This window comes from Dicentrarchus labrax, unplaced genomic scaffold, assembly GCF_905237075.1.
Source record: "Dicentrarchus labrax unplaced genomic scaffold, dlabrax2021, whole genome shotgun sequence".
In the NCBI taxonomy this organism is placed as follows: domain Eukaryota; kingdom Metazoa; phylum Chordata; class Actinopteri; family Moronidae; genus Dicentrarchus; species Dicentrarchus labrax.
In genome coordinates, this window is record NW_026136710.1 from 18,533,634 (window position 1) to 18,561,110 (window position 27,477).

A 27,477-nucleotide genomic window follows, 5' to 3' on the forward strand; every position below is an offset into this window, starting at 1 on the left:
AAATGCTTTTTTAAAATGATATATTTTTGTGGGACTCAAATTTCTGTTAATTTCACTTGCTAGTATAAAGATGTCTGTGTATCGGGTAACCCCAGTATCTGAGAGAAAAGACATAAGCCTAACTGAGCCTCAGCGCATTTACCCTCTACACTTTCCCTGTCTGTAACAACACAAAATGTATTTCATTAGAAGGGAGGCTATAGTGACCCACATATAAGTGGGCCAGTGAGAGTAAGCGGCTCTAAAAGAACATCATTTGAAGTTAACCACAGCGATATTGTGTGTGCGTGCATTAAGCAAGAGTGGAAGCTGTGGTGTAAAGGTAGAGCTCAGAGATCTCCCTGTGGAAATCTGATCCAGTGAGTTGTGGCCAGGAGCAAACTGAGCATGTTGCTGATGAAATGTCTCAGTGTGTGCGCATATTTATGTAAGCGCATGCACATGCATGTTCGGCTGTGCTTGAGCATTATGATTTATGATGATTGTGATTTATGTTTCTGATAGATGACCACATTAGGAGCAGTGGGTTTTCCCCCAAAGTCTCTCCTTGTATATATCAAGTGGTGCATAATAAATTCTGTTTCACATGTCTGGAACAAAAAATACATAAATAAATACAGCAATAAATCATTTCTTACCCTTGTTAGGGTATCATCTAAGGGATTATCCATTACTCATGTTATCCCATTAATACCTAACAAACTGCCACATCACCATAGTAAAAATCCTTTCACTTATAAATATCATAAAAATAATAGTTCCTGTTCCTCAGAATTCCTGCTGCTTGTGTTGCTACGGTAACATGTAGGCTCGCTCAACATCAAAGGGCCGATATCAGCTTGACAAGTATATGACTGCTTTGATTACTATTTTTTTAAAGTCTTAACCAATTTTGAAATAGGTTTCATCACTCAAAGCTCCAGCGATTATCTGTTCTGAAATCATGAATACATTTAAAACTACAAGAATACAGAACAGTGTTGCATCACGGACAACAGGACAAAGGGAGGATCTTTCCAACTGAGATATTCCTCTCCAACACGCACTGGCTCACCTCGCTCCATCTTTCTGCACCCCTATTCCATTATCACACACAAAAGAACACATGCTTTAGCTCTTCCTCTTTCTTTTTCTCACACACTTGAACTTGTGAACTCTCCCCATCTCTTCATTGGCTGTGCAGGTAAAGACATATTAGCCTCAGCAGTTTTGGACACGTTTTCCTTTGCTTTTACCCTACAGCTGTCCTTCAAACCTGCAGGACACCTATGCAAATAATACTTGTAATGTTTATCAGTTCAGTTTTCCATTGAAAAAATAATAATACTAGGAAATATGAAAACGATCTAAAAATATTTTTGGTGAGAAAATTAAGATGACCTTCCCGTTTTGGAAAAATAGTACCAAAAGAAGAATAATCTTTTTTTCATTTCACTTCTGCTCACTTTGGCTGATGGTCAGGGACAGATCCAACTCAGTCATCATGATAAGGTCTACCTGGAAGGGTTGGGGGTCCTGTGGTGCAAAGCCAATAACCTCTTACTAAATGACAGCAAACCCAAGGGGCTGGTGGAAGAAGCATCACAGGAAACACACCCCTGAGGATTGGCAGGACAGAGAGGGTGAGGGAAGTTTACGAGTTTTATCACTGGGAATCTGACATGGTCCACCCACATTTAATTATGAGTAAGGCACCTTTACCACCTCAGACAGCATAGGAAATGAGTGGGTCTTAAAGTCATTCTCCTCTGACGCTGTGGAATTAATCCTAACGCGGGAATCACCGCCCTGAACTGTATGTCCTATAGAGAGTGGTGGGCCATCTGATACACTCCCCACTCTGCAGGCCAGGAAGTGCAGCATCAGCACTAGTAGGATTATGAAGGATCTTCACTACCCTTAGACTATTCCAGCTTCTGCACTCAGGAAAATGCCTCAGTAGCCACAAGTCCAACTAAGTCCAACTAAGAAAAAGCTTTTTCCTCTTTTTTTACATTTGTACATATATTTATAACTAAAACTTTTCCTTTAACACAGCCTTGAGAGTATGCCACATTGAATGCTACTACATTGTTTGAGTATGTGACACAAAAGCATTTGAATCCTTGAATTCAGAGGTTGATATAGTATATAACTTTTTCTCTGTTTACAGATTAATTAATTGGATTGGCTAACCCAGAGAATTTTATACCTGAAAAACTAAGATGGACTACTATCTTTTACTACTATTTTGATACAAAAAATCATCTAAATCTGATTCCTGCGACAAAGCAGTCCTCCTCATCAATTTTCAACAATGCCCTCACTGCCTTAATATAACCACACAACGTGCAAGGATATTTTAGTTGGTAATCATGCTATAGGAAAACCTCTGACAGATGACAAATTTCAATCTTCTCTTGGCATATATCATCATAACGCCCTGCCCTACTGTGCTACTATAAGATGGTGTTCATATCCAGATCCCTCTCTTATTTCCCCAGATCTTCAGGGGCCCAGTTGGAAACTGAGCAACACAGGGGTTCTGCTTCTTGTCATGCAGATCCTCTCATCTCAGCTCAGGACATTCCCTTAGCTCTTCTCTGCAACTAACACTCAGCTTCTACAACTGTGTTTCTGTGCTTTTTTTGATAAAGAAAACTAGTTTGTCAATCCTCTAGGGAATCTGGGAATTTGGGAATAGTGGGTCATATCTGAGTAGCAGGTACAAGGCATCAATATGCTGTGATTAATTATAGCTGCAAAGAAGGTTTCTATCGTTGACTTTTATTTTTGCATGGCAAATTAAGCTGATGAGAGTTTGACAGATTGTAATGACTTGCTGTATGAAATGGCCTAATATTAACTTATTGAGAAAGGGAAAAGTCACCCTAAATTAGAGTTCATGTGTATTATTTCTGTGGTCAGAGGCAGTTCAATTAATCATCATTTCATTAGCATGAATAACTCATTACCAAAGCCACACAAAGTGAACCGACAGTCTGGTTTGTGACTTAGTATCCTGCAAAAATGTGTAGCAGCAAGTCTTTTCAGTTTGTGTTCAGTCTTACAAAATAGTTTTAATGCCATTGATGTAAAGAAGTGTCACATTTTGGGGGTTTCTTCCGACACTGACTCAGTAAACATCTGTTATATGGAATCCAAATCTGTACAATCTCGTTGACTTATTGAAATTCTGTTCAGGCCTGTCTCGATGCAATACAATGCATTTTAATATGATTAAGTATGATAGAATTGTTGTAAACAGTTTTATTATTCCATTATTCCTACTGGACAGTATTTTGGCCACTAGTTGCTGGAGGCTTTTTTTTTTTTTGCATCAATAAGAGAGAAAGATGTAAATTAAAATGGACTGTAATGATCATGATAAAAACCTTTTTCAGATGATGAATTACATTCAGTTTGGACCGATATTGGTACGGTCTCTTTTTATTAGCGGTAAAACAAAAATCTGTCAACTCAAATGAATCCTTTCAAACAGGCCATTGTTTATTCATAATGCAATCCTGCTGTAGTTTACTGTATATACAGTGTCTTCAGTAATTGATTTTAACAATAGGGAACTGTTGATTAGTGGAAAATACTGTATAATAATAGCTTTGTGATGGCAATGTTACAGCTGGCTGTAGATAAGGTGAATCAGATACTGTAGAAAAAGGGGAGCTGAAAGGGCAACATTTGAAATAATAACTTACTCCTCCCATTGTGGAAATAGTCACTAACAGGGTCTTGCTAAACTAAATCAAAGTTATCACTAAACTGATAGTTCATACGTATGATTTTAATGAATATACATTTTTGAACTGAAAGATTATCATAGATGTATAGGCTAAACATGTACACATACTTGATTACTATGTAAATATGGATTATATAAACATACAAAATGTAATTCTTTTGTTTTTTCCTGGTATTTCTAGATTCAAAGCTTCTCTATGAGCTGTAGGTGACTCACTCACTTACTGACTCACTCACAGGATCACGATTAGATAGGTGTGCTCAAATACGTTGTATGTAGTCATGTAATTCTGACGACGCTTGAATCAGCCAGTAAGTGAAAGGCAGAATGGATGAGATGAAAAGATGAAACCCCCGTACTGTGTTAGTTGTTTCCTCATTGTTTGTGAAATCTGGAATCGCCCAATTCATTCTTAAATTATTGCTAAAAACCTGTGTTGAGGTCACAAAGACCTTTCACTTCTGAGTCAGAAGTGTCATCAATTCAGAGTCTGACCAACTGAGAAATATGTTCACAAATTCTCCTTCAGTTCCTGAGTTATGGTGTGAAATAACAGCCAAAAAAGTGTTTTTCAGGACATTATGATGTCACTGTGAAGTTGACATTTGACCTTTTGGATTAAAAAAATGTCATGACTTCATCGTTGCATTCCAAATGTTGTCATAATTACTGCATACATTCTTGAGTTGTGACTAAAAACATGTTTGTCAAGGTCATTTTAAGGTCACAGTGATCTTTGAGTCAAAAATGTCACCAATTTATTGTCCGACCAATTGTGAAATATGATCACCAGTTCTTGAGTTATGGCCAGAAAAATGTTTTGTGACCTGACCACCACCATCGTTTGTGCCAAATTTGGATAAATTCCCTTGAGACGTTCATAAGAATGGGACGGACGTACAGGCAGACATATTGCCGTCAAAGAGGCAAAAAACAAAAATAAAGGCTCCAGCAATTTACACAATGGATGATACAAGTGATGCCCTAAGCTGCTTCAGTGTTTATCTGATCCCTGATCAGCACCACCTCTGGACTGGAGTAGATCCGACCCTGATTTGCATGTATCCAGGGAAGACCAAGACAGATTGCACTGATCATATTTGTGATCTGGCCAATAGAGACACTGTATGTGGCTCAGTGTATATGAGGCCATTGAAATGACTAGTGTAATGGGGCCAAACTGTCAAATTTGTGGCTATTCAGACGACTATTTCAGTTCCAAACCTGCATCTATTCATCAAATTCATTTAGTCCTTCCACTCTGGAAAAAAAACACTTTTTCTGAACAGGGCATTTGCATTTGAAGACAATGGTACAAATTATCTGAAATCACAGGGGACCAGGCTCAGAGTGAATGGTGCTGCATTCAGTTGTGTTTTTGATCATGTTGAAAGAGGGGGGAAGCATTACTCATACACTTTCCCACCCCTAAATCTGAAACACTTCTGACCTTTTAATCAAAAGGCTGCTTGTCAAAGGTTTCTATTGGTTTAATAACGACCAGGGTTGGATTGTATAAATTATGTCATGAAACTGTCTCTCTATTTGATTATGTATAATTTTTATCTCGGTATTGTAAAAATAGATGTGTCAGTTTTAATGATCTGTGTAACTATGAGGGCCGTCCCCTCATTAGTTTGCCGGCTTGGATAAGAGTGGATAGAACATGACTTCATCATCATCACATTATACAAAATTACATGTCTCTGAGGGTTGGTGGAGACATGGGAAATGTAAATGCATCCAAATATAACAGAGCTCTGGCTGAACGCTCTTATTAATCCAACAAAACACAAACACAGTTTTGTATTTAGGCTACTGGGCCTCTATAGTTTCTAGTTCTCTGGCCAAAAGGACAAGCATGTTTAATTAAGTTTTTTTTTCCAATCTTGTTTAGTTTAATTCATTAATTTTCTCAATTTTAGACAGAACCTTGCCATGCTCAAGCAGTCAAATGTGTTATTTGCTGATTTTAATGTCTTTGGACACCAGTGGAAACTACAAGGCATGTGTGCCTGTTGTCTTCCTATCCTTTGTTGAAAGTTCTTCATGCAAATCCTGTCCACATGTTCCAGATCAGCTGTGATTTTGATGTAATAGGACTTGATCCTGAAGAACTGGCAAATAGCTGCAGGAGACACTTTTTCATTTCCCTCCCCATCCCACTGGAGTGGCTGTTGACACTTGCCAGAGGGTGCAATTGTGCAATTAGCACTCTACTGCAACTACTAGTGACAGTGTCATACTCAACCCGTAATAAATAGCCGGCGTAATGTGACATTTAACAGAAAATGGAATGCAAATGATACCATGATCATGAATGTTTGATACCTTGAACTTTTCCAGTGCCCCGTTATAAAAACACTTTTTAGGATGTCAACCAATCCCAGTTAAAAAAGGATAGCCTAGAACGGGAATGTCTTGTATCTGATGAGTAGCCCAAAAAATACAATGACAATGGCCACATTGACTTACTGTTCAGTATTTTTTTTAAAAACATAAAAAGGAAAAGAACTGACTCCACACCTGAATCTGAAGATTTGCAATTTACAACTTCAGACTGGCCCTTGCACACTAATCTACATGTATTTGCCATTTAAGTGGAGCGCTCCTATGTGGTGTTGTGTTAGTATCCGCATGCCTTATGTGGATTAAGAGGCTGTAAAGTTCATGATGTGTAACCTCTTTAAGTGTTTCTCACATCATTAGTTTTTACAAGAACTGATTAAAGGAGAGGGGAATCAATTTGGCAGGATTATGTGAAAGAAGAAAAAATATATCTAATCAGGAACTCGAGCAAAATGGCTAATAACCTGTAGCAAAAATAATCAGTGCTAGATAATCCTGCCAATAGTAAACCAAGGATTCACCATCAAAGAGACGCACAGTTTGGGATAAAGTAATCCGAACTGCCAACTTCAAACTATCCCAGTTGCATTCCTATTATTCATTCTGTATATTAGTTTATCTTTATATATATCTCTATGCACTTTTGGCACTGTCTGCTTGTGTATTTCATTATACTGGTACCTACTGTGTACAAAGTTAAATGCAATATAATATATGGTTTTACTTTATTTTAACACTATAAGCAGTATCTAAATAACTGGACATTAATCTTAAAATCAGCTTAAAATTAACCTTTAAATTAGCTTGACCTAATTTTTCAATCTGACTTTGTGTTGACGTTTGCTTTTTATTCATATCTGTTTTTATTGATACATGTTGCAGTGGTGGTTGCTAGCAGATGGTCAAAACTTTAAAAGAGAAAACAAAACTTTTTCTCTACATTTTTTTCAATGGCATAACATGTAAACTTTTCAAACTAACAGGGGTCACCCTAAGTAGAAAAGCAACTTCAGGCAGCATTACTCTGTTCTACAAAAAGGAGTGGCCTCCGTGGGTGGCTGTGGCTGGTGCCTGATTCTAACAAATGAGCATTATGCCTATAGGGCACCATTCCGAAATATGTGATCTCCACAAACGTCTCTGCTCCCTTCTGAAAACCACAGTTTAATAATTCAAACATTTGCTGAGAAAGAGCCAGAGCCTTGTAAAATTAAAATTAATGTGACAAGAAGAAAAAAAAACATACTGCCAAAAAAAAAAAGCTACATCAAGGCAAGACAATGCCATAAAATATAGACAGTGCTGTACAATAATTGCAAAGGATTCTGATAATACTGGCAATTTCCAGTGAAGCACTCTGGAAAAAACAGGATTCATATTGTGGCACAAGCAGACAGTTGAAAAGAAGTGGATGCAGCCTCCAAGTCTGAAAAGTGAAGCCAATGCGAAGTGCCTTAAACTTGCATTCTTTCTTTCTTTGTTCTCAGGGGGTGACTCCTCTGGTTGCAGAAAGGGGTCCAAAATATGATAAAGCACGGAATGCTTTAGGACGTTGCTATCTTATGATTGACAAACTGCTACCACGGCGATCTGTAAATCAGGACAGAGACATAGCAATGCGTATCCACGGCACTGTGTATATCTGAATAGCTGTCAACTTGTTTTGGATGTTTTTTAGTTTATGAAAGTTAGGCGTAACATTTTTGGTAACGTAAAATATTTTGTTCAGCATTTGGTTTTACTAAACAGTTAATATCACAGTTAACCTGAATTACAAGTGAACCAAAAGTTTTCTTTTTTACTTAATAGGTCTTGGTGCACAAAATGTCTGTACTAAATTACAATATAACCTCCCTAACAAAATTACTACTCTTATTATTATAATATATAATATTTCAAGTGTAAAAAAAGAGTTAAGCTTTTAAGGGCTTTCATGTGTACTGCCTCAGAGGTTCAAGGCTCTTGAAGTATACAATGTCACGCAGAGTTAGCTTTGTCTCAATCCGTTATACTTAAGGTAAACTGGTCATTGCTGTAAACCTCCCCTAGGAGCTGCAGCCCTGCTCTCTCTGCATAGAGGTGATTTCGCTTCTTGCCTGATTGCACATTATCCACCAACCTCATAATAATATAAATAGCACTTGAAATGGCATGGTGCCTCCTTCTTTCCTCTTTTGATTCCAGCTGATTTCCTGCAGGTTTTATTTCTTACATAATGAAATCTCGGTTGCCTCATAGTTGGCAGTAAAACTGCAAATGAGAAATCAAAGGTGCTACAAGGAAAGCTTAAATAAAACATTGGTTAATGGTTGTATATGATCACCACTGTATTATCAATTTTGATTATTTTTAATGATTAATTATTTAGTCCAGTGGTTCCCAACCTGGATTTCATAACTCCTCCCAGGGTTCAATCTGAGGGGTTCAAGATTATTAACAGTATAAAGAAGAAAGGACATAGTTCTGTTCAGTTTGTCCAATACTTTGGTTTATGGCCATAATAACTGCAAAACAGTGACCCAGTTGTACTTTGCAAATTTCCGCATGCTAACATGCTTAACCAAGATTATTATACCTGCTTAACATCAGCATGTTTGCATTACCATTGTGAGCATGTTGCTTTGCTAGTGTAAGCTCAAAGCACTGCTGTGCCTAAACACAGCCAGCGCTAGTCATAGACTATTGTTCCTCTTAACATCCACGTAAAATGACAAAATGCATTTTTGACTGTACGCTAACTTAAATTTTTCAATACATGCTGCTATTGGACGCTGTAACCAGTCCTATCAGTCCTCCACATGCTGGCTAGGAAACAGCCCTGTCGGTATAATTATTATGGTGTTTTTGTGTAGGTTTATTGCCAGTGTTCTGTCCCGGCAATCCAACTAGCAGTATCCCTCTACCACCAGACAACACTGCCCAGAGAAACAGAAGTAATACTTACTGTAAGTGAGTGTAGCTTTAGAAGATACCAATTTGTTTTGACTAACTCAGACTGCTAAAGAATCATATTAGCATAGTCTAAATTTAGGATGGAACATGGACTGTGGATTTTGTGCCCTATAAAGTGCAGTATGGACAGGGGTATGGAAATTTCTTCCTCAATTAATTGTTTGGTCTGTAAAATGTCAGAAAATTGGAAGTCAATGGAGAATGAATCAAATTACATGTTCACATTGATTGTTTTTTCACACAGACAGACAGACAGACAGACAGACAGGCCGACCAGATAGATAGTAAACCCAAAAGATTTACTTTCTATTTATCCACTATCACATATGACAAAGAAAGGAATCCTCGGCATTTAGAAGCTGGATCTAGGTCATCTTAGATCATTTTTGCTTGAAGATGACATTAACAATTAATTGATTATTAACTGCCGATTAATTAAAAAGTCTTTCAATTGATTCATTGTTTCAGGTCTTAACAGGAGGAACCATTGCAGCAACTGATAACTCTTTCAACATATAAATGGTATGTAACTTGAAAAATAGGAATAATCCTTTAATCTCTTTGTTGTCATGAATACATTTTACCACTGCAGAGTTAATTATTCCAGCAATCTGAATATCTTTGGTGGAAATGTGCACAACTGATTGGCATATGCGACACGGAATGAGGGTCACAGTGGACATATCATTTTATGTGTTATGAGAGAAAAACCTATTATTTTAGTGTGTTATAAGCCTGCGGCATCCTGGCGCTAGTCATGTAATTGCAATGTCCCCAGTTTGAGTCCGGTCAGAGACCTTTGTTGCATGTCATTTTTCTCTACCACGATCATTTCCCGTCAGGGCTAGACGACTTGTAAAGTGGTGCAGTGTGCTGGTTGCCTGGTGTGTTTGCTTTTGCTAGATTAATGCTCGTCTTTGGGTTTTTTTTTCCCTCTCCCCCACTCTGAAGGCTCACATTTGAAAAGCTAGAAGCAGAAAATGCTTGGCATTTGTTCTCGGTGAATGACTTGAAAATTGTATCAATTATCAAAATTGTTGTTTATCATATTTCTGTCAATCAACTCCTTAATTAATCACTTAATAGTTTCCTATGTGTACAGTTGCAGGAATCCACTTTGTAAAGTGATTCTGTGAGCATGTGTAGGCAGGTGTGTTGTTCCTTTTAGTTACACTTAAACTGTGCAGTGATGTAATGTCATGATATTGCTTCCCATTCAATATGTGCACATTTTAGTACGTGGATGTATTCGTGCCAGCTTTGCAGTTGGAAAGACTGTGGCAGAATAAGATGTTTGTGTGTTTTTGACAGAACAAGTGAAGGTGGGTGGGTTGATGCTACTGTTATCTGAGGATGAAGTATACAGCGGCTGCCAAAGCCCGTGGCAAGAGGAAAAGGGGGCAGGTAGGAGATTATAAAATTCAATTTAGGGCAATAGAGGGGGTGGATCTTTTATATAAGGTGCCACTGAGCTGCTTTCCCCTTTCAGTCAAAGACACAAACACACATGCTTACGCACACTTTCAGAAATCTGCTTTAGAATCTCCCCTCTCTGTTTTTGTTTTGTGTTATCCAGTAAAACAGAAGATCCCTATTTGTCTTAGCTGCAGGGCCAAGCCAAGCTCCAGATGCTGCTAATAATACACTGCTCATTGGGGTTTGTGTTGCCTATGTATGACTGTATTTCTGCATCTGTGATAGAGAGAAGCGCCTGGGGTAAAGAGCCACGTTTACAACATTTCAGTACATGCATCATCATAGAGCACAGCCTCTGCGGGGAGGGGTTGCTTGGAGGATGACCCAGCAATCGAGGGAAGAGGGCATGAAATTGCCCCTCTGAGATGGTTAAGAGGTTGTTGCACCGAATAAGTGGAAATGCTTCTCATCAAGGGGTTGGCCGGCATTGTTGTCCAAGCAGCTGTTCTCACCAATACGAATGATGATAAACGAAGATGTTTTCTCTGTTTTGTCAACCAGAGAAACACTTGGGCCAAGCAGTGAACAACATATATCTTGGCCTCATTAGCCCCTTGTTGCCATTAATAGCGGTTCAATTATTGGCTGACAGCTTGCTCCCACTCGAGTGTAACACACTGGGATTTTAGAAATTGCATTGAACATCAACAGAAAGTTTTCTATAAGACATAAAAACCTCTAAATAATTCAATCTTTTAAAACTCCATCTTTCTTGATCACAGAAATGATACATTTAGGAATTTAAGGCCAGAGCGGATTTCATGATGCACATATTAAAAACCTCCTGTTTCAGTGCCTGGGAGGGTGAATTTGAGGGGAGAAAAAAACAGAAAATGACTCAAGTGGAATCTGGAATATGAGCTACTGTATATTCATTGAGATATCTCTCTGCGGTGCACGCCTGCTTGCACTTAAGCTTTTAATGGTTTCTTAAAACTGATGAGGTAAAGGGGAGAGGGAGCGGAAAATGAAAGTGTTCTTCTAAATGTTTTTTGGAGGAACGCCTGTCAAGTGGAACGGAGCTGGAGGGGGAAATTAGCCAGGGGACATGCAAAGTGAGCGCTGTGGTTGGCTGTGTGACATCCTTCTCTCTTCAGAACTGTCTGAGGGGAGGAGGGGTACAAACGCAGTGTCTCCAAGAGGCAGGGAGTGCTTGAGGAAAAGACCAGAGAGAGACGCTGATGTGGCGAATCGGCTTTTTCTGTCTCTCACAAGAGACAATCATAACCTCAGTTACCTAGTGCAGATTTCTTAGACTGTTTTCATGATTGACATCCATTTTCTTTTCCTTGTTGTACATGCTTTAGTTCATTTTTAGCAATCTACCATACTGATTAACTCTTTAGAGATCCGGTGTGTAATATATAGGAATCATTACGTATTTGTTACTTTAGAATGAGCCATTTTTATCTGCAGACGCTGTGGGTCACCTTCCATGGAGTCCGCAATGTTGAATGGCTGTGTAGCCCAGAAGGGACAAACCAAACACTGCCTCTAGATTGGAGCATTTTGCGACCACCATAGTTTCTCCTTCACACTTGGAAGAGGAAAGGTGAAGCATGCCTCTAAATCCTACACAGTGGACTGTTAAAGCTGCTGTAGAAAACTTTAATAAAAACAACCTTTTGTAATATTTGCTGAATCTTTCACTATATTCTGACAGTAGTAAGATCGTCTGTTGATGGTGTGGTTAGTACAAAAAAAAAACACTGCAAATACGGCATTTTGTCCCACTATAGGTCACCAGTGTTGCTGTCTAAAAAAACATTCTGTAGCGTTAACTGGAGACTGTCCTTCAATGACAAATGACAATAAGTGGCTTCAGCAAATAACCAAAACTGACATGTTTATGTTCAAGTGACAAAGGCCTCTAGCATTATCAGTCATTGTAATTATGACTCTTGTCATAATCTCTTACAAACTAAAAATTCAGAGTTAACTGAATGAATGAATTACCTATCATTTATAGTAGTTTTGACTCATCAGGAATCAAAACCAAGTCCAGATCAGTCATTGGTACCTATGCCTAAAACAACATTAAGCAATGCATTTCCAGTTGTCTTTCTTTCTAATCTGTCTGAAGTGTGATCTAGATTTTTCATTCATATCTTGGTGCATCATTACTATGGGACCACACATGCAAGCATGAAATCAATGTAAGCGTGTAACTTCACTGTATTGAACTTTATTATTATCAATAACTCTATCACAACTGCTGACGTGGGTTTAATATAAACAAGTTTATATTTTTATATTGTCCAAATTTATAAAAAACATTCTATAATCAGAAAGTGAAAATGCAGTCTTAAATCAAAACCTTTTTATACAATGAGCTCCATTTGTAGAGGAAAATGTGCCATCTAGGCTTTGATCTTGAGGCATGTTATACTGAAAGCAGTAACCAAACCGTGTTCTTTAGTGTAATTGTGGTTGAAATACAGTCAGACATCGTAGAAGAACTCAATATGTCAAGAATACAGTGCCATGAATTGTTTTTTTCCCACAGCTCCCAATGCAGACGCTACTTTCTAAAGACATTTTTTGTCTGAAAACAACACTTATTTTTAACTACTAACCTAGTTTATCTGTTCATAAAGCACACCCACTGTGTTTTATCAGCTCATGAAAGAAGAATCTACAGTATGTAAATAATATTGCTTAGATAGAATTATCAACTTTCAGCCTTTTCGTAATACCATCACATTTTACTTTCTATAGTGACACATTATAGTCAATTAATAGAAATTTGAGTAGTCGACTATAAAATAGTTTCAACTAAATTTATTTAAACCATACTGTACCATTAATTGTGTAATTGGCATATCTTTAAGTTGCAAGTACATTTTGTCTGAATAGACCAATTATTGTATACATAAGTTCAAGGCCTGTATTTGTTTATACATGTATAAAATGCTTATCCTTGTTTTTAAAGTCCTCTGAGGATTTAAGATAATACATTATAGGTATAATTGAAATTACTTAACATCCAGATATAACCGTGGCTTTTGAAAGTGCTATATCTATTGATAACAGCTTCATAGTATATCAAGCTGCTAGAAATTGTGTCTGACAGTGTTTTGAAAGCAAAGAGACTACCTTGTGATACAGTTGACAACTTTGCACTGTAGCTGCTTGAGCTGCTTTACAGCTCTGAATCCTTTTGGTCCCGACTCACGGCTGGTGATGAGCATAAAACATTGATATTATTGCACTGTATGATTTTCAGGCTCTTACTCCAGTGCACTGTGGGCCAGACCATTCAATCATGATTTCACTCCACTAAAAAGCAATATGAAATATAACTGGCAGTTCAGGCAACGGGTCTTGATGAAGGTCACTCTCTGACTTAAACGCAAAAAGCAGACAAAATGTGTGGGAGTAGACAGCTTTATAGTTAAAGCTAACTCCATTTTGAAGAACGTGATCGTCTTCTGCCTTTATATGAATTAAATGAAAGCATAATGTTAATTTAATGAACAGAAGTGGATCTTTGGGCTTCTTTGAATATTAACTACACTTCTTGAACTGAAATTGTAAAAGACAATAATCTCAATATTTTTTTGAATCAACTTTTTTCCCCACCCCTACTTGTTAAGGCACCGTTAATTATGTATATTACAATTGCAGCTCCAGTGATTTAAGTATTGTACTCTTTAAAATTACAATTTTGATATGACATTGTTCAGCCCTACCAATATAAACAATATAGGCTCCCTTTTAAATAGCTGATTGTATTAGCGGTAGTATTGGATTTGCCAAATCTGATGGCTTTGCAGCCATTGTGGAACCAGTTTGTTCACACCTCTGTAGTTATTTTCACCAAGTAGGAGATATTGTAGCTGTTAGAAATTCCAAATAACTCCTACTCAAGACGACCTGAAATGTATTTCCCATTCAACTGCTCACGTTTACATTCAGTACAATATGATGTGAAACTGGCATTAATCTCAGCAATAAACTCCCAACAGAGCTGTATCCAAATTCAACCTGTCAGAAGTCTAATCAGCCAGAGAAAATGAGGACACCTGTCTGGGTTTGCAGGGGCTTTTAAAGTTTGGAATTTCCAGCTGCAAAACCTTTAGGACCAAAGTGATAGAGACAGTCAACTGTATCCTGCTGGGCTCTTCACAATACCTCACTGAATCCTAGCCACAGCAGGGTAACTGTGTTGTGTTGACTTTTGTTTTTCCACATTGCCATCCACAGGGACTGCTGGCGCTGCAAAGGGCCATAATGAAAAGCACACCCAGCTGTGCTGGCCAGCAAGATGGCACTTTCATCAAACTAAACAAGGCTTACACCAGCTTCTCAATTATTAAACGTCTGAAATAAGCACAGTGTAGACCCCCATTGTCCCCAACGAACTACTGTAGACAGCCATCAGTGATGTTGAAAAGAAGAGATTGTTTATGAGCTGATGAGATTTGGATTACCGTTATGTTGAGAGAGACAATACACTGACGCTGATTGCTCCAGAAATACTTGCAGTGTTGAGAGAGACTCAGAACAACGCTTTTGTTTTGTAGCAAACTGCAGTCAAGCTGTGCACTGGTGCCAAATGTATGACTAACACAGCAGGGACAGGACTGTACATACCACTGCCAAAGCCTGGGTCTATCAACCTTTTCTCTATTTTTAGGTCCCAAAATGAATCTTAATGTGCATTTGTTTATGACATACTATCTTATGTATATTTTAGATAATGTAATGTATTTCTTTTTTTTTTTAAAAATAAATCAAACATACTTTATTCAGCATTCTACAAAGCTGCTAACTTGGATGCTACACTAATATGGAATGTCAACAATAACAATATATTGTTATTCTGCCATAGAAGTTTTTACTTTGTAGGATTGTGAAGCAGAATTTTATAACTTAAGAGGCACAAAATGTGCTGTGATATTCTTCTCTACAGTGACATTGATTGCCTCCTGTCAATGCTGGAATGCCAGCATGAAAGCTGAACTTAAACTTTGCAAAACCTGGAAAGAAAAAACATCAGAACATCAAATAATGGCCGTGCTCTGCGCAAACTTGCGTGCTTCATGTTGAAGCAGGGCTAGCAATCTTTGGCGAGTCCACATATCATGTTATTTATACAAAGACTCGGGGTCATGCACAATGCTCAAGTCCCAGATTTAATTATTCTGAGAAAACTCCTCAACTCCATTTCCAATATCTGGAGAGTAGCACTAATGGGCAGATGTCTTTAAACTTAAGATTGGTTTGGCCCCTTAACCACCTCAGGTCTGCACCTTTTTGAAGTGCTCCTTCACTCAAAGAGAGCACCTAGAGGACAGTCCCAGTCACTGATTGTTGATTAGCTGCTACCTTACTAAATCATATTGACACAGACTCCCAACACAGAAATATGCCATTAAGGTGGGATAAAAACATACCTTCTTTCAGTGGTGCATCGTAAAGCCCCAGAATTCAACTTGGTCTCACAATATTGTTCTTTACCAGTGTCTTTTTAACACTAGAACTACCAAGGCAGTCATTTTGACCGTTTTTAAATTTTACAGTGTAATAAATACTTTTTTTTAAATAAAATCAATGTGGCTGTAGGACTCTGAATTTTCCTAAATATGTGTATATTTCATTCTGACACTGTTATTTTATTAAAATCACAAAACACAAAACAGTTCTGACTATTTCTACCTAGAATGGCCATGGCGATCATTTTGACCGCACGTTTTTTCTGTCCTTTTTTGTTTACACTATTCCAACGCTATAGTAAGTAATACATTTGAGCTAAACCGAAGAAAATAAACCAAATATTATACAAAATGTCATCAAAAAGAAGAATGACAGCCACAGAGGCTTTAGCCATGCTTCAGAGGCTTGACGATGAGGAGTCTGATGGAGGAGCAGGTACGGATAGGAACAGCGATGTCTCTTGGTCCCTGGACAGTTCATCCAGCTCTGAGAGTGATTCAGATAATGAATTAATTCCCCGTCAAAAAAAGAGCCGGCTGGACATCTCCGATCCTGGAACTAACCTTCTTCCATAGGATAATATTCCAGGTATGTTTCTCTTGATACTTTGCGAGGCCGACTAGCTAGGCTATTATCAATAATAGTTGTACTTCAAAGTAAAGTTTTCCGTCTCTAACTATCTAAGGTAGGCTATACTGATCAGATCTGCTATCGAAAACGGTTGTCATATTATTTTTCCCCTCACACACCTGCTGTAACCGCTGTTACCGACGCACCTTTCCTGACGACCGATCCATTAATTCACATTTTTACTTCAGGCACACACCTCCACCGGCACACACCTTTTCATTATTATTATTCTATTGCTATTATTAGTATTATACTATATTGTCAGGCTAGTAGAAATCATATAGGCTAATATTAGTCCTAACAAGATTGTGATTTCATGAACTAAAAAAGTAATTAGTCTGTTCTTTTTTTTGGCAATAGTGCAAAATCCTGCTCCATCAGATGTGCCTGCTGTGCCAAGACAACTCAGTCCGTCACGAGATGAGGAAGCTGGCCCAATACACCCACTTTCAGCCGAGAGGCGTGAAACCGCGAAAGACGGTACAGTGTGGACCTATAGAGAGTCGGGTGAAGACAGAGGAAGGCGACAATGCTAAAATGTAATAACAGAAGCTGCAGGGCCCACAGCGCACGTCAAGTGCAATATTGAAGATGCCCTTACAGCCTTTTTTTATGTTTGGTGGATGATGGCATGCTGAAACACATCAGGGACTGCACCGTGGCTGAGGCCCACCGAGTCAAGCAGGACAAAATATGGGACATGACAGTTGAAGAGCTAAAAGCCTTCATTGGTCTAATTTACATTTGTGGCGCGCAATGTGGAAAAGGGATGGATTTGGCAAGCTTTTGGTCAGCTGAGTGGGGCTGCGCTTTTTTCAAGGAGACCATGTCCTGAAACAGGTTTCAGGAAATCATGCGATTCCTGCGTTTCGACAGAAGGGAAACCCAACGCACATGCCTGCGAGACAACAAGTTTGCCCTTATGAGTGATGTTTGGGACAGATTTGCACAAAACTGCATCGCCTGCTACAAGCCCAGTGCCGACATCACTGTGGATGAGCAGCTATTCCCTACAAAGTCAAGGTGCAGCTTCATGCAGTATATTGCAAACAAACCGGACAAATTCGGAATCAAATTCTGGCTTGCTGCGGATGTCGACACCAAATATACGGTAAGCGGTACGCCTTATCTGGGTAAGGACGAGACAAGGAGGCCAGGTCAACGACTTAGAGACAGTGTGGTGCTGAAAATGGTCGACCCATACCTGGGGAAGGGAAGAAACGTCACCACAGACAATTTTTTTACTTCCTTTGAACTTGCCACTGCACTTCAGGCCAAGAAAACCAGCTTGGTTGGCACGGTAAACAAGAGCAGACGAGAGCTCCCCCCGTGCGTAAGGCGTAAAGGCCGCTGTTCAGTGGCGATGCATCACTGACTGTGTATCAGTGCAAAAAAAAAAAGGAATGTCTGCATCCTCAGCACTGTCCACACAGCTGTTGGCATCACAAGTGGCCAGAAGAGCAAGCCAGAGACGGTAACTTACTACAACAAAACCAAGGTAGGAGTAGACGTTCTAGATCAAATGGCTAGAAAATACTCAGTGAAAGCACCCTCCCGTAGATGGCCAGTAGCTGTTTTCTATAACTTCCTCGGCTACAATCAATGCGCACATATTGTACAAGAAGTGCACGAATGAGCAAGTTTCACGGAGGGACTTCATCACGTGACTGGTGAGCGAACTTCGCTCCAACCACATAAGATCAAAAGCCACACAACTGGTGGTGCGAGAGCCAGGGCAGGAGCAGCAGCAGATAGAAGAAGGCAGTGCCAAGTAAGGAGGAACTGCAAAAAAAATAAAACCAAGGAGCCGTGCCAAATGTCACAAAGTAGTGTGTGGGAGCTGCACACGAAAGGCGGTGTTTACCTGTGTGGACTGTGCGTAAGCGTCATTGAATGATGCGGGGTGTTTGTGCCGTTCAAATGAGCCCATTTTGAGTAAAACGTGTTAATCTGATTTTGTTCGTTAAGCAGTTCATTTTCTTGTTTAGCTAATGTTCATGTTTTTTCTTAGCCTGTTTTTGTGTTTACTGTATTGTGCTGCATACGTTTCCATGAAAGGTTTTACAATGTATTCAAATATATATAGGTAATGTTTTTCTTATTGTATATATGTTATAAGTTATTGTATCATAAGATTTGTTTTTATTGTACAAAAAAATAAGAGAATATTTAACAATTAGGCTGGAAAATACATTTTCACATTCATTTGAATTGAAATTTTCTTATAGTTTGTTATTATTTTTAACTTTTTTGCATGTCTATTCACGTGGTGAGTGCGGTGAAAAGAATCTTTTTGACGCAAAACTTTCCTCACACAGAGAGGCAGCACCTGTCGGGGCAATCTTTCTTTTGTGCTTGTTTTAAGGTCGATGACATCATAACATGACGACAGGAATTAAAACCTTCATTGGAAAACTTAAAGAGAAGGTTCAAATGTAGATATGACATGACGAAAATGACGAAAATGACGTTCAGTATGGCCGTATGAACATCAGAGTATGAACGGTCAGAATGACAGCTATGGTCGTTCTAGTAGTTATGGAATTACGGTAGTTCTAGTGTTAAATTGTTTATACACGTATACGTCATCATAATCCACCAGTATCACAATTGCGATAACTTCTTTGCCGTCATCAAGTAAATAAACTTGCTTTATTGTAACTGTCAAGCTTTCCTTCTGAATAATGATAATAAATCTATAATTAATAATTTCCCTTGTACAATATGGTATTGCACCCCTTTTTCATCTTTTTAGACAATATTTAACATAATGTTTGGACCCCTTGGTGAATTTTTCATAGTTGGGCACCCATTATTTGAAAGGCATCATTTTCTTTAAAAAGCATTTTTGTAGAGAAAAGAAAGACAGCCTGCAATTTTTAGTTTTCAGGCGGGTGATTGTAATTACCCTGGTTTATAAATATACTCCATCTCACAGCAGAGGGATCCACATTTAAGCCATATCATAAGCTTTGGGATTACCGTAGTGCCTCGCCTCCCTACATACGACCATGCACATCAAAACCTTGTAATGTACAAGTTGACATAATTCACTTTTTAGTGCTTTTATAGGCCTCTCAGGGAACTCCTTTCCCTTTTGACCTATGACAGCAAAACTGTCAAAGCCCAATCAATACCTGAACTGAACTTGAACTTAATGTGTTGCATTAGTAATACAAAATAAAAAATACATTAAAATTGTTTGTTTTTTTTTAAATAAGTTCTGTAGACACACTTTAATGTACCAGAGCACCCCCCCCCTCATACACAACACACACACACACACACACACACACACACACACACACAGTACAAGCAATACAAACAAACATACACTCAAAACAAGTTACTTAAAACATATATGACCCAAGCCATGCTGATGTGGAGTGTCTGCAAAATTGTTAGTGTCCAATTATTCATGGTCCCTTAAAGTTAACACACCATGAAGAACAAAAGTGTAGCTTTAAAATTTAAATTTTGTTAACACAGAAGAGATACATTTTGTGTTGCAGAACAATAATCAAAACCCCATTGAATTTACCTCAGACAACACAAAACCTGGTATTGCATTATTGTTATAATGTGTTGTAAACCCATGCTCTAGATTGCTTCCCCTGGATCAGATTAGTTGTTTTCTATTTTCCACTTTAAAATTTGAAGAGTAAAACCTGAATAATTGGATACATCTAACATTCGAATTCAAGCGTGTTATGAACGAAGAGTCAAGGGTGCTTGACTGTGATTCAACAGTGTCTTTTTACAGGGCATACTTGATAAAGGATTTACCTCTCTGTTGAGCCTTTGTATTTTGATTTTGAGTTTTTATTTTAACGCTGATGCGATGGATCATACCTCACACTCCCTGGAGCCAGAAATTGTGCAAGTGCAGGAACCAGTGCCATTGCCTAGCACCTCCAATGCCTCTGGTGTGGCAGCAGGGTTGTAGCTCATGTAATACTCTTGGAGCTGGGAGCTCAGGGTCTGCTCTGGCTCTGGACTCTTTTTGCGACGTTTGCGCCCGACCATGGACCGCTGCTGCAACAACCTGGTTGCACCTGGATAGCGCCGCCACAGCACATAGATAATTGTCAAGAGTAGGGACATGCTGAAGAAGAGTGCCACGCTGCCCACCACCACTTTGTGCAGAGTCATGTGCTCCATTTCTGGGGGTGGTATAAGAGTGGGTTTAGTGCGAGCAACTGAGTCTCTTGGGTCTTTGCTCATGTGCCCTGGAAAGGTAGGATGAGGAATAGGTCTAGGTCTGAATGGTGGGAGAGGACCAAAGGTGCTGGTTGGTGGCATTGGTGGAGAGCCACTAGTAGGGGCATAGGTTGGTTCAGCGGTGGCTTCAGAAATGAGCTCTGACATTGGTGAGGGTGTTTCTGTCAGAACGTAATCAGTTTCCTCACAGATACCATGGTTCCTTGTGGCTTCCATAATTTTTTCTCCCTGGAGATACTTTGGGCTGCTGCATATCATAGTGGTGTCTTTACTCCCTCGAAAATTCCTCAACCAAGCCACAAGTGGGCATATGCCAGTTCCACAATCCCACATGTTCCCAGCAAGACTGATGGAGGTAAGTGAGATCCATGCTGACACTGCCTCCTGAGACACATTGGACAGTTTGTTGGATTCCAGGTTGAGGACTTGAAGGTTGGGCAAGCAGTGAAACACAGCTGGGTCCAGGGTCTGAATTTCATTTCCAGACAGATCAAGTTTCTGTAATGTATACCAAGTCCACGGAAGACCCTGGTTGACCACCCTAATGCGGTTCCACTGCAGATAGAGTGATCTCAGGTTGGCTAAGCGTGGAAACAGAAAAAAGTTGATCCGTGAGAACTGGTTGTGTTCCAGATGCAACTCCATCAGCTTCTGCAGACCCAAAAACGTGGTGCGTGTAAGAGCCTTGATTCGATTGTAGCCCAAATCCAGAAACTCCAAACTTCGACACTCCAGGAATGCTCGAATTGGGATGTTGGAGAGACCATTTGACCGTAGGTGTAGGTTTTGTAGTTTTCGTAAGCCATGGAATTGACCTGGCTGCAGGATTTCCAATTTGTTGTAGGACAAGTCCAGACTGCGAAGATTGGGAATTCCATGGAATGTTGAGTTGTGCAGGGATGTGATCCTGTTGGAGCTCAGTATTAGCTCTTTAAGCCTGCGGACCCCCTGGAATGCTCGACTGTCAACAGCTGAAATCTGATTGTGGTCCAAGTATATCCAGAGAAGCTGGCTTAGATGAGCAAATTGATATGGTAGCAGGGTGTGCAGTTCATTGTAGCGCAGAGAGAGGCCTTGGCAGCCAACTGAGACATTTTCTGGGACGTCTAAGAAGCCAGCTGAATCACAATGGACGGTTTTCCCCTCACATCGGCAGCTATTGGGGCAGGTGCGCTCACCAAAGCTGAACAATAGGGGAGCCCGTAAGAGGAGGAGGAGAGGAAAGAGGAGGTGTGTCATTCGTCCATCACACAGCAATGAACCTACAAGAGAATATAAGAGAGAGACACAGAGAAGATGTTTACTCACATGTTTAGATATCATTTGCACATAAGCTGAGGAAGAATCAACAATTTATCATTCTCCATCAAGCAAAAAGGATGAACAACTTTTCCAACAGATTTACCAGTGAGAAATAATTTAAAGTTCCCTCTTAAATAGTACCAGAAGAGTTGAGAAACGGACTAAAGTGATTTGAATGAAAGAATGATCTTATTGTAAATACGGAAATTTTGAAAATAACATGACAACAGTCAAGCAAATGGAACAATGGCTGCAGCATAAGAATTGTTTTTTGGTTCTTTCAATACTGGTGCTCTTCTTTAAAGCAGCTACAGAAAGAATCCCAAACTAAACTTTGCATACCATCCTTTAAGCTTTCCTATGATCATGGGTCATGACGCTGGTTTCTCTGTTACAACCAAGAACTCCAAGAAGAAGCATCATGAGATGTACTGTTTTCTGGATAGCACAAGCCCCCCACATTCTTCTGAAGATATGCCACTATTTGCAAGCACTCTCTGAGCTCTGTGCTGATTTAAACACACAAATTTGATCATTTTTGTCTCCTAAAATATCAGGAAATGTTCTACTTTACAGTGAAATGCTTGAATGTTATGCATACACAGAGTCCTTGCATAGTTGTCAGCTCTCTTCATCTCTGTTTTCTTAGAAAAGCTTTCTTAATTTTGAGAAATTCGCAATCCACTGAAATATTCTGCTCAATACAAAAGGAACCTGGGTAATGGCAGTGCCATAGTCTCAAAATCATACATTTGCAGAAATATAAAGTTCCTTCCTCCCAAAAGGTTTGAAGGATTCCATGCCACTTTCCAAAACAACACCATTTGTTCTGTCTGTTCAATTTGTTTTTCATTTTTTTCACTAAATGACATCATGTCACATTTAAGTACTGGTGACACCCACCTCTATGCTGACGACAAAATCCTATATTGTACTACTCACCCTAGAAACCTGGCCATAGAACAAATGCAGCTTGCTGCTGCTAATCTCCAAAGAGCACTTTAAAACTAAAACTTGTTTAAAATGCAGCACCCAGGAACAAAAGATCGTCTCAATCTAAATTTTCCTTTGTCACTCTTGATGAAACCTATATTGAGCGAGTCTATGAATGTAAATATCTTGTCATCTGGATCAGTGACAACCTTAACTTTTGCAACCCATGTAAATGCAAGACTGACAAATTAAAAGTCTTGCCTTAAGGGTGTTAAAGGTTGTTTATTCAACTGTATAAAAATCCTAGGATTTGTGTCCCCTTTTGTAACATAATCCTACAATAGTAGGACGATACAACTTAGACAGTGATCCTCACTGTAAAGGAAAGGCAATCAAGAGGTTCTTTACATAAAAAGAGTGGAATGTTCTTGAATGTCATCAGTCACCTGATTTAAGTACTTTTGTGAAATCACAAATTAAAGCTGACAGTTGGCCCTTTAACATTATAGTCTTTTTTTTATTTCAAATACATCCTGAAGTACAGAGCTAACGTTAAAAGATGTGTCACTGTTCTAATACATTCTGACTGCACTATATGTCAAGGGACACATCCTTGACCCAGGGCTTTCATCTGGTCTCACTCTGAGTAATGCTCCGACTAAGGATGTTGATATCTCAGGACAACACTGCTTTCAAATGACTTTTACTTCTCCTCAGGCACGTGTCTGTTCTCATGTTCAGTTTTGCAGCAGCTGCTTTGCTGTTAGCAGCTTCAGATTTGACAATTAACGATGAGGAGCTAGTCTACAAAGGCATAAAAGGAGGAGGGGTGTTAATTTTGTTTGGACAGGCTGAAACTGCAGTGTTTCTGAGTAGGATGTGGGTGAAGGCTCACTGTGGGATGACAAGCAGCATTGTGGAGATGTACAAAGCAGTAGTTGGAACGGGGATCTAATTGGTTTTTTTATATTATAGGAGGTTTCAAGGTCTAGTGATTTTTAATAATAAAGGCTGCCACAGGTATGGCGTTTGTAATTTGAGTGGTGGGAGAACTATTATTTGTTGAATTGATTATATAATACTAAGAGAGATAGAGATTATTTTCTTAAGTAGGGTGTTGAAAATACATTAAAGAATAAATTAGGACTTGTGTACCTTCCAACTGTATTAATTATATTATAATGAATTACATTGTAAGATATTACTTATGTATATTATAGTCTTTTTAGACTTTTCTTTTCAAGCCTTTAAGTATTTTGTTTAGTTAATGTTTTTTTACAAATATATATTTTCATATATTTGGGGTTTTTTTAAGTTCTGTTATTGCACCTTTTACACCCAAACAAAGAATACCTTCACCTATCTCTTCTCTTACACATGGGTTGCCAATATGAGAAAACAAATATTGACAGAACAGGATAATCCTATTCCTCATGATTAAACATAGGCATCAATTCATGCATACTTAAATTTAACTTATGAACACTTGACCTGATGTTGGCTTCCCACAGAACTGTACTTGGAAGGAGTTGACTAATTGTACAACACACACATTAGTACTACTAACACAATGCATTCCCTAGTTTCTAACTTTACTTATCAATACCCATATCCTAACTTAAATCTAATGCTAACCTTAGCCAAGTCTTAAACCACTCAAACATTAAAATTGGTCCTCACAAAAAGAGCACACACACACCCTTTAAAATGTTGTGATTTGTTTGTATATGCATACAAAGTTACTGTTTGACTTTGGACAAAGTTTTATAAAACATCAGCAAGTGAATGATATGAATACAAAAACAGAAATGCATCATATTACTGGTAGATGTGCAACTCCGTATATATAAGCTTTGAAGAGACTATGGGCAGACAAACAGACATTATTAAAGAGAAACAAACAAAGGGAGGCTATACTAATGATGGAAAATGATTTACATTGATGATGCAAATTAATATATATTTGCACTCATGTGCATTGTAGTCCCTTTATATTAACATTGATGAGTCCTTAGAGCTGTAAATGAACAGTAAATAAAGTGTTGTGTAATGCCTCCTGTGAATGTTCATTACGAGCCAAAATATGTAGCTTTAATACATAGCAAAGCTTCAAAACAGAAGTATTTTATGTACAGAAAATCACTTGTCATTTCGGTGTACTAACCTGCTGTTGTAGGCTGTTAAAAAAATAAAATAAATGCAGGGCACATTATTATGCATCATTATACCACAACTTGGGGAGCTAGTGTCACACAGCACTGTGACAAGTTCATGCTAAACTGGGTAGCAAACATGCACTGACCCACATGATTTGCATTAATCACAAGCTACCATCACTATGCTATACCTCGGTATAGGCAAGTTTGTTTTGAGCCATAGAAGAACCAGTTCAAGAAAATTTACTTTTACTTTTGAAAATGTGTTTAGCAGACCTTGTCGTTGAAATATCTTCAATGCTGCAATGAGTTTCAGGTTCGAACAGTAAGCATAATTCACAGATATATAACTTGATTTGCTGTGTAAAGTTCAGATTTGTTGTAGTTGCATGGATGGAAGTTGGATGTAGCATCCATAGTTTGATACACTACAAGTTCCTTACTACTGCGCAACATGAATCATGTTCATCGCTACTTAAAAATACTCAAAGAGCACATACCTCCACCAAAGCAGCTCCTCTTACTATTGCGATTTTATTAAGAAATGATTCATGTGTATCTGGATCAGCATCTAAATAAACACAGTGGTGGGCAGCCAGATGATACATATAGTTTCTTTCGAGTCAGTGAATTAGTTTGATAATAGTTAAAATGAAATGATATGACATTTCTCAAGTGCGGAAACTGTTAGATCTGAGATGTCCTACTAACAATCAAAAATTGTGTTAAAAACTTTTAATGCTTTTCTAAAAGTAACATATATAAGTAAAGAAGAGAAAGAATGCAAAATATTGCTTGATATCCCAGAATGCAAGCAAAAAGTAAAGTAGCAGGAGGAAGCACTAGTGATAGTGAGTACATAGGAATGAGTGAAGATACACGCCAAGTGAAAATGCTATAAATAAGAGTCCTCCAAGCAATAAAGGCACTGCCACCTCCATCACATCTATTAAGGTATCCGTACTTAGAAGGATCTGTTGTGAACCCCTTAGGAGAACCTTACAATGATGTATTACTAAAACTACATTTGTGAAAATGTATTACATTTTGTCAAGTGATTACATAATGCGGTGTTATTACATAATGTGTTACATGCCCCTAATAAAAACTGAGCAGGGGATTCATACTTATTTTAGATGGTATAAAACTCCGGGCTGCACAATGTGATAGAAAGCCACAACATTTAGCCACTGGCTCGTTGACGCCTCCATATGACAGCATCTTTAATTAGCACACATTGGTACAGCATGGATTTCTACGGAGACAGAAGAGTAATAAAAACCCACTGGACATGTGTATAGCGGGCTCCCATGGGATGCTTTACACAGCAGAATGAAGAGACTTACGATTAATGATTATCCTGTCTTTAAATGTGGTATTCTGCACAGGCCTTACTCATGTTTTCCTTTTTTCATGCACCAGATGCTGTAAGAATCATGTGAATATTGTGGCAATACTGGTCGTGCTAACTTTGCACATACCACCTTTGTTGTAGAGATTCGGGGAAACGAGGACTCACCCTAAACAACATATACTGGGGCAAGCTTAGACACCATTTGTTAACTGTGTGCGTGCCAGAGAACTAGTAGCGAACGAGTGCCTGCAAGTTTCTGAATTGCAAGAATAAAATGACACACTCACACACCATGCACCATTTCCATCAACTAAACCTACCCCTGGAAAGATGTGGTTAGCTGCCCTGCAAGTTGACTAAAACACTACTCCAAAATGCCACATTCTTTTTACTTTTATGTAATCTCCTTTTCTAACCTTATGGAGAGCTGAATGTGAGGTCCAATTGGCTTCTTTCCTGTCACCTTTTTTACTTCAACCTCCATTATTTGTGTCTTCTCTTCCATTTGATTTAGCCTCTCGTCTGTGTACTCTGGTTTGAATAAATACAGTCAACCATCAAAAGAGGCTTGCGCAGCTTGTGCCCATATATGTTGTTTTGGATGAGTCCTCGATTCCCTGTATTTGTACAATGGACATGGCGATGATGCTGAAATTATCTTTTCAGACTTCACTTCGTAAGGTGGCTTGTGATTCTTGGCAGTGACGCACCAACAACAGGGGCAGATCTAGAGAAATATTGCTGGGGTGGCAAGAGGGTGGCATGGAGACATTCAGAGTTGTCAGAAATTTTCATTTAATTGCAAACAATCACATATATCCAATAATTACTTGGAAAAGCCCCCCAAAGGAAGATATTTGAACAAAAAAAAATTACATTATTGCGGCACATTTGTAAACCACTGAAATATTTAATGCCACCATTAA

General features: G+C 38.7%; 1 protein-coding gene across 5 annotated transcripts in view; it reads right to left on the reverse strand.

The window, feature by feature from the left end:
- lrrtm4l1 (leucine rich repeat transmembrane neuronal 4 like 1) overlaps window positions 1-27,477 on the reverse strand; it is a 47,193-nt gene that overhangs the window by 7,917 nt on the left and 11,799 nt on the right. For 3 of the 5 annotated variants that reach the window (XM_051413463.1, XM_051413462.1, XM_051413464.1), the window contains exon 2: window positions 20,438-22,068. In XM_051413463.1, the coding sequence (XP_051269423.1) occupies window positions 20,438-22,068 (1,631 nt within the window). Of the gene's footprint in view, window positions 1-20,371; window positions 22,069-27,477 lie in introns of all 5 variants that reach the window. The other 2 variants (XR_007886317.1, XR_007886318.1) reach the window with 1 other exon arrangement.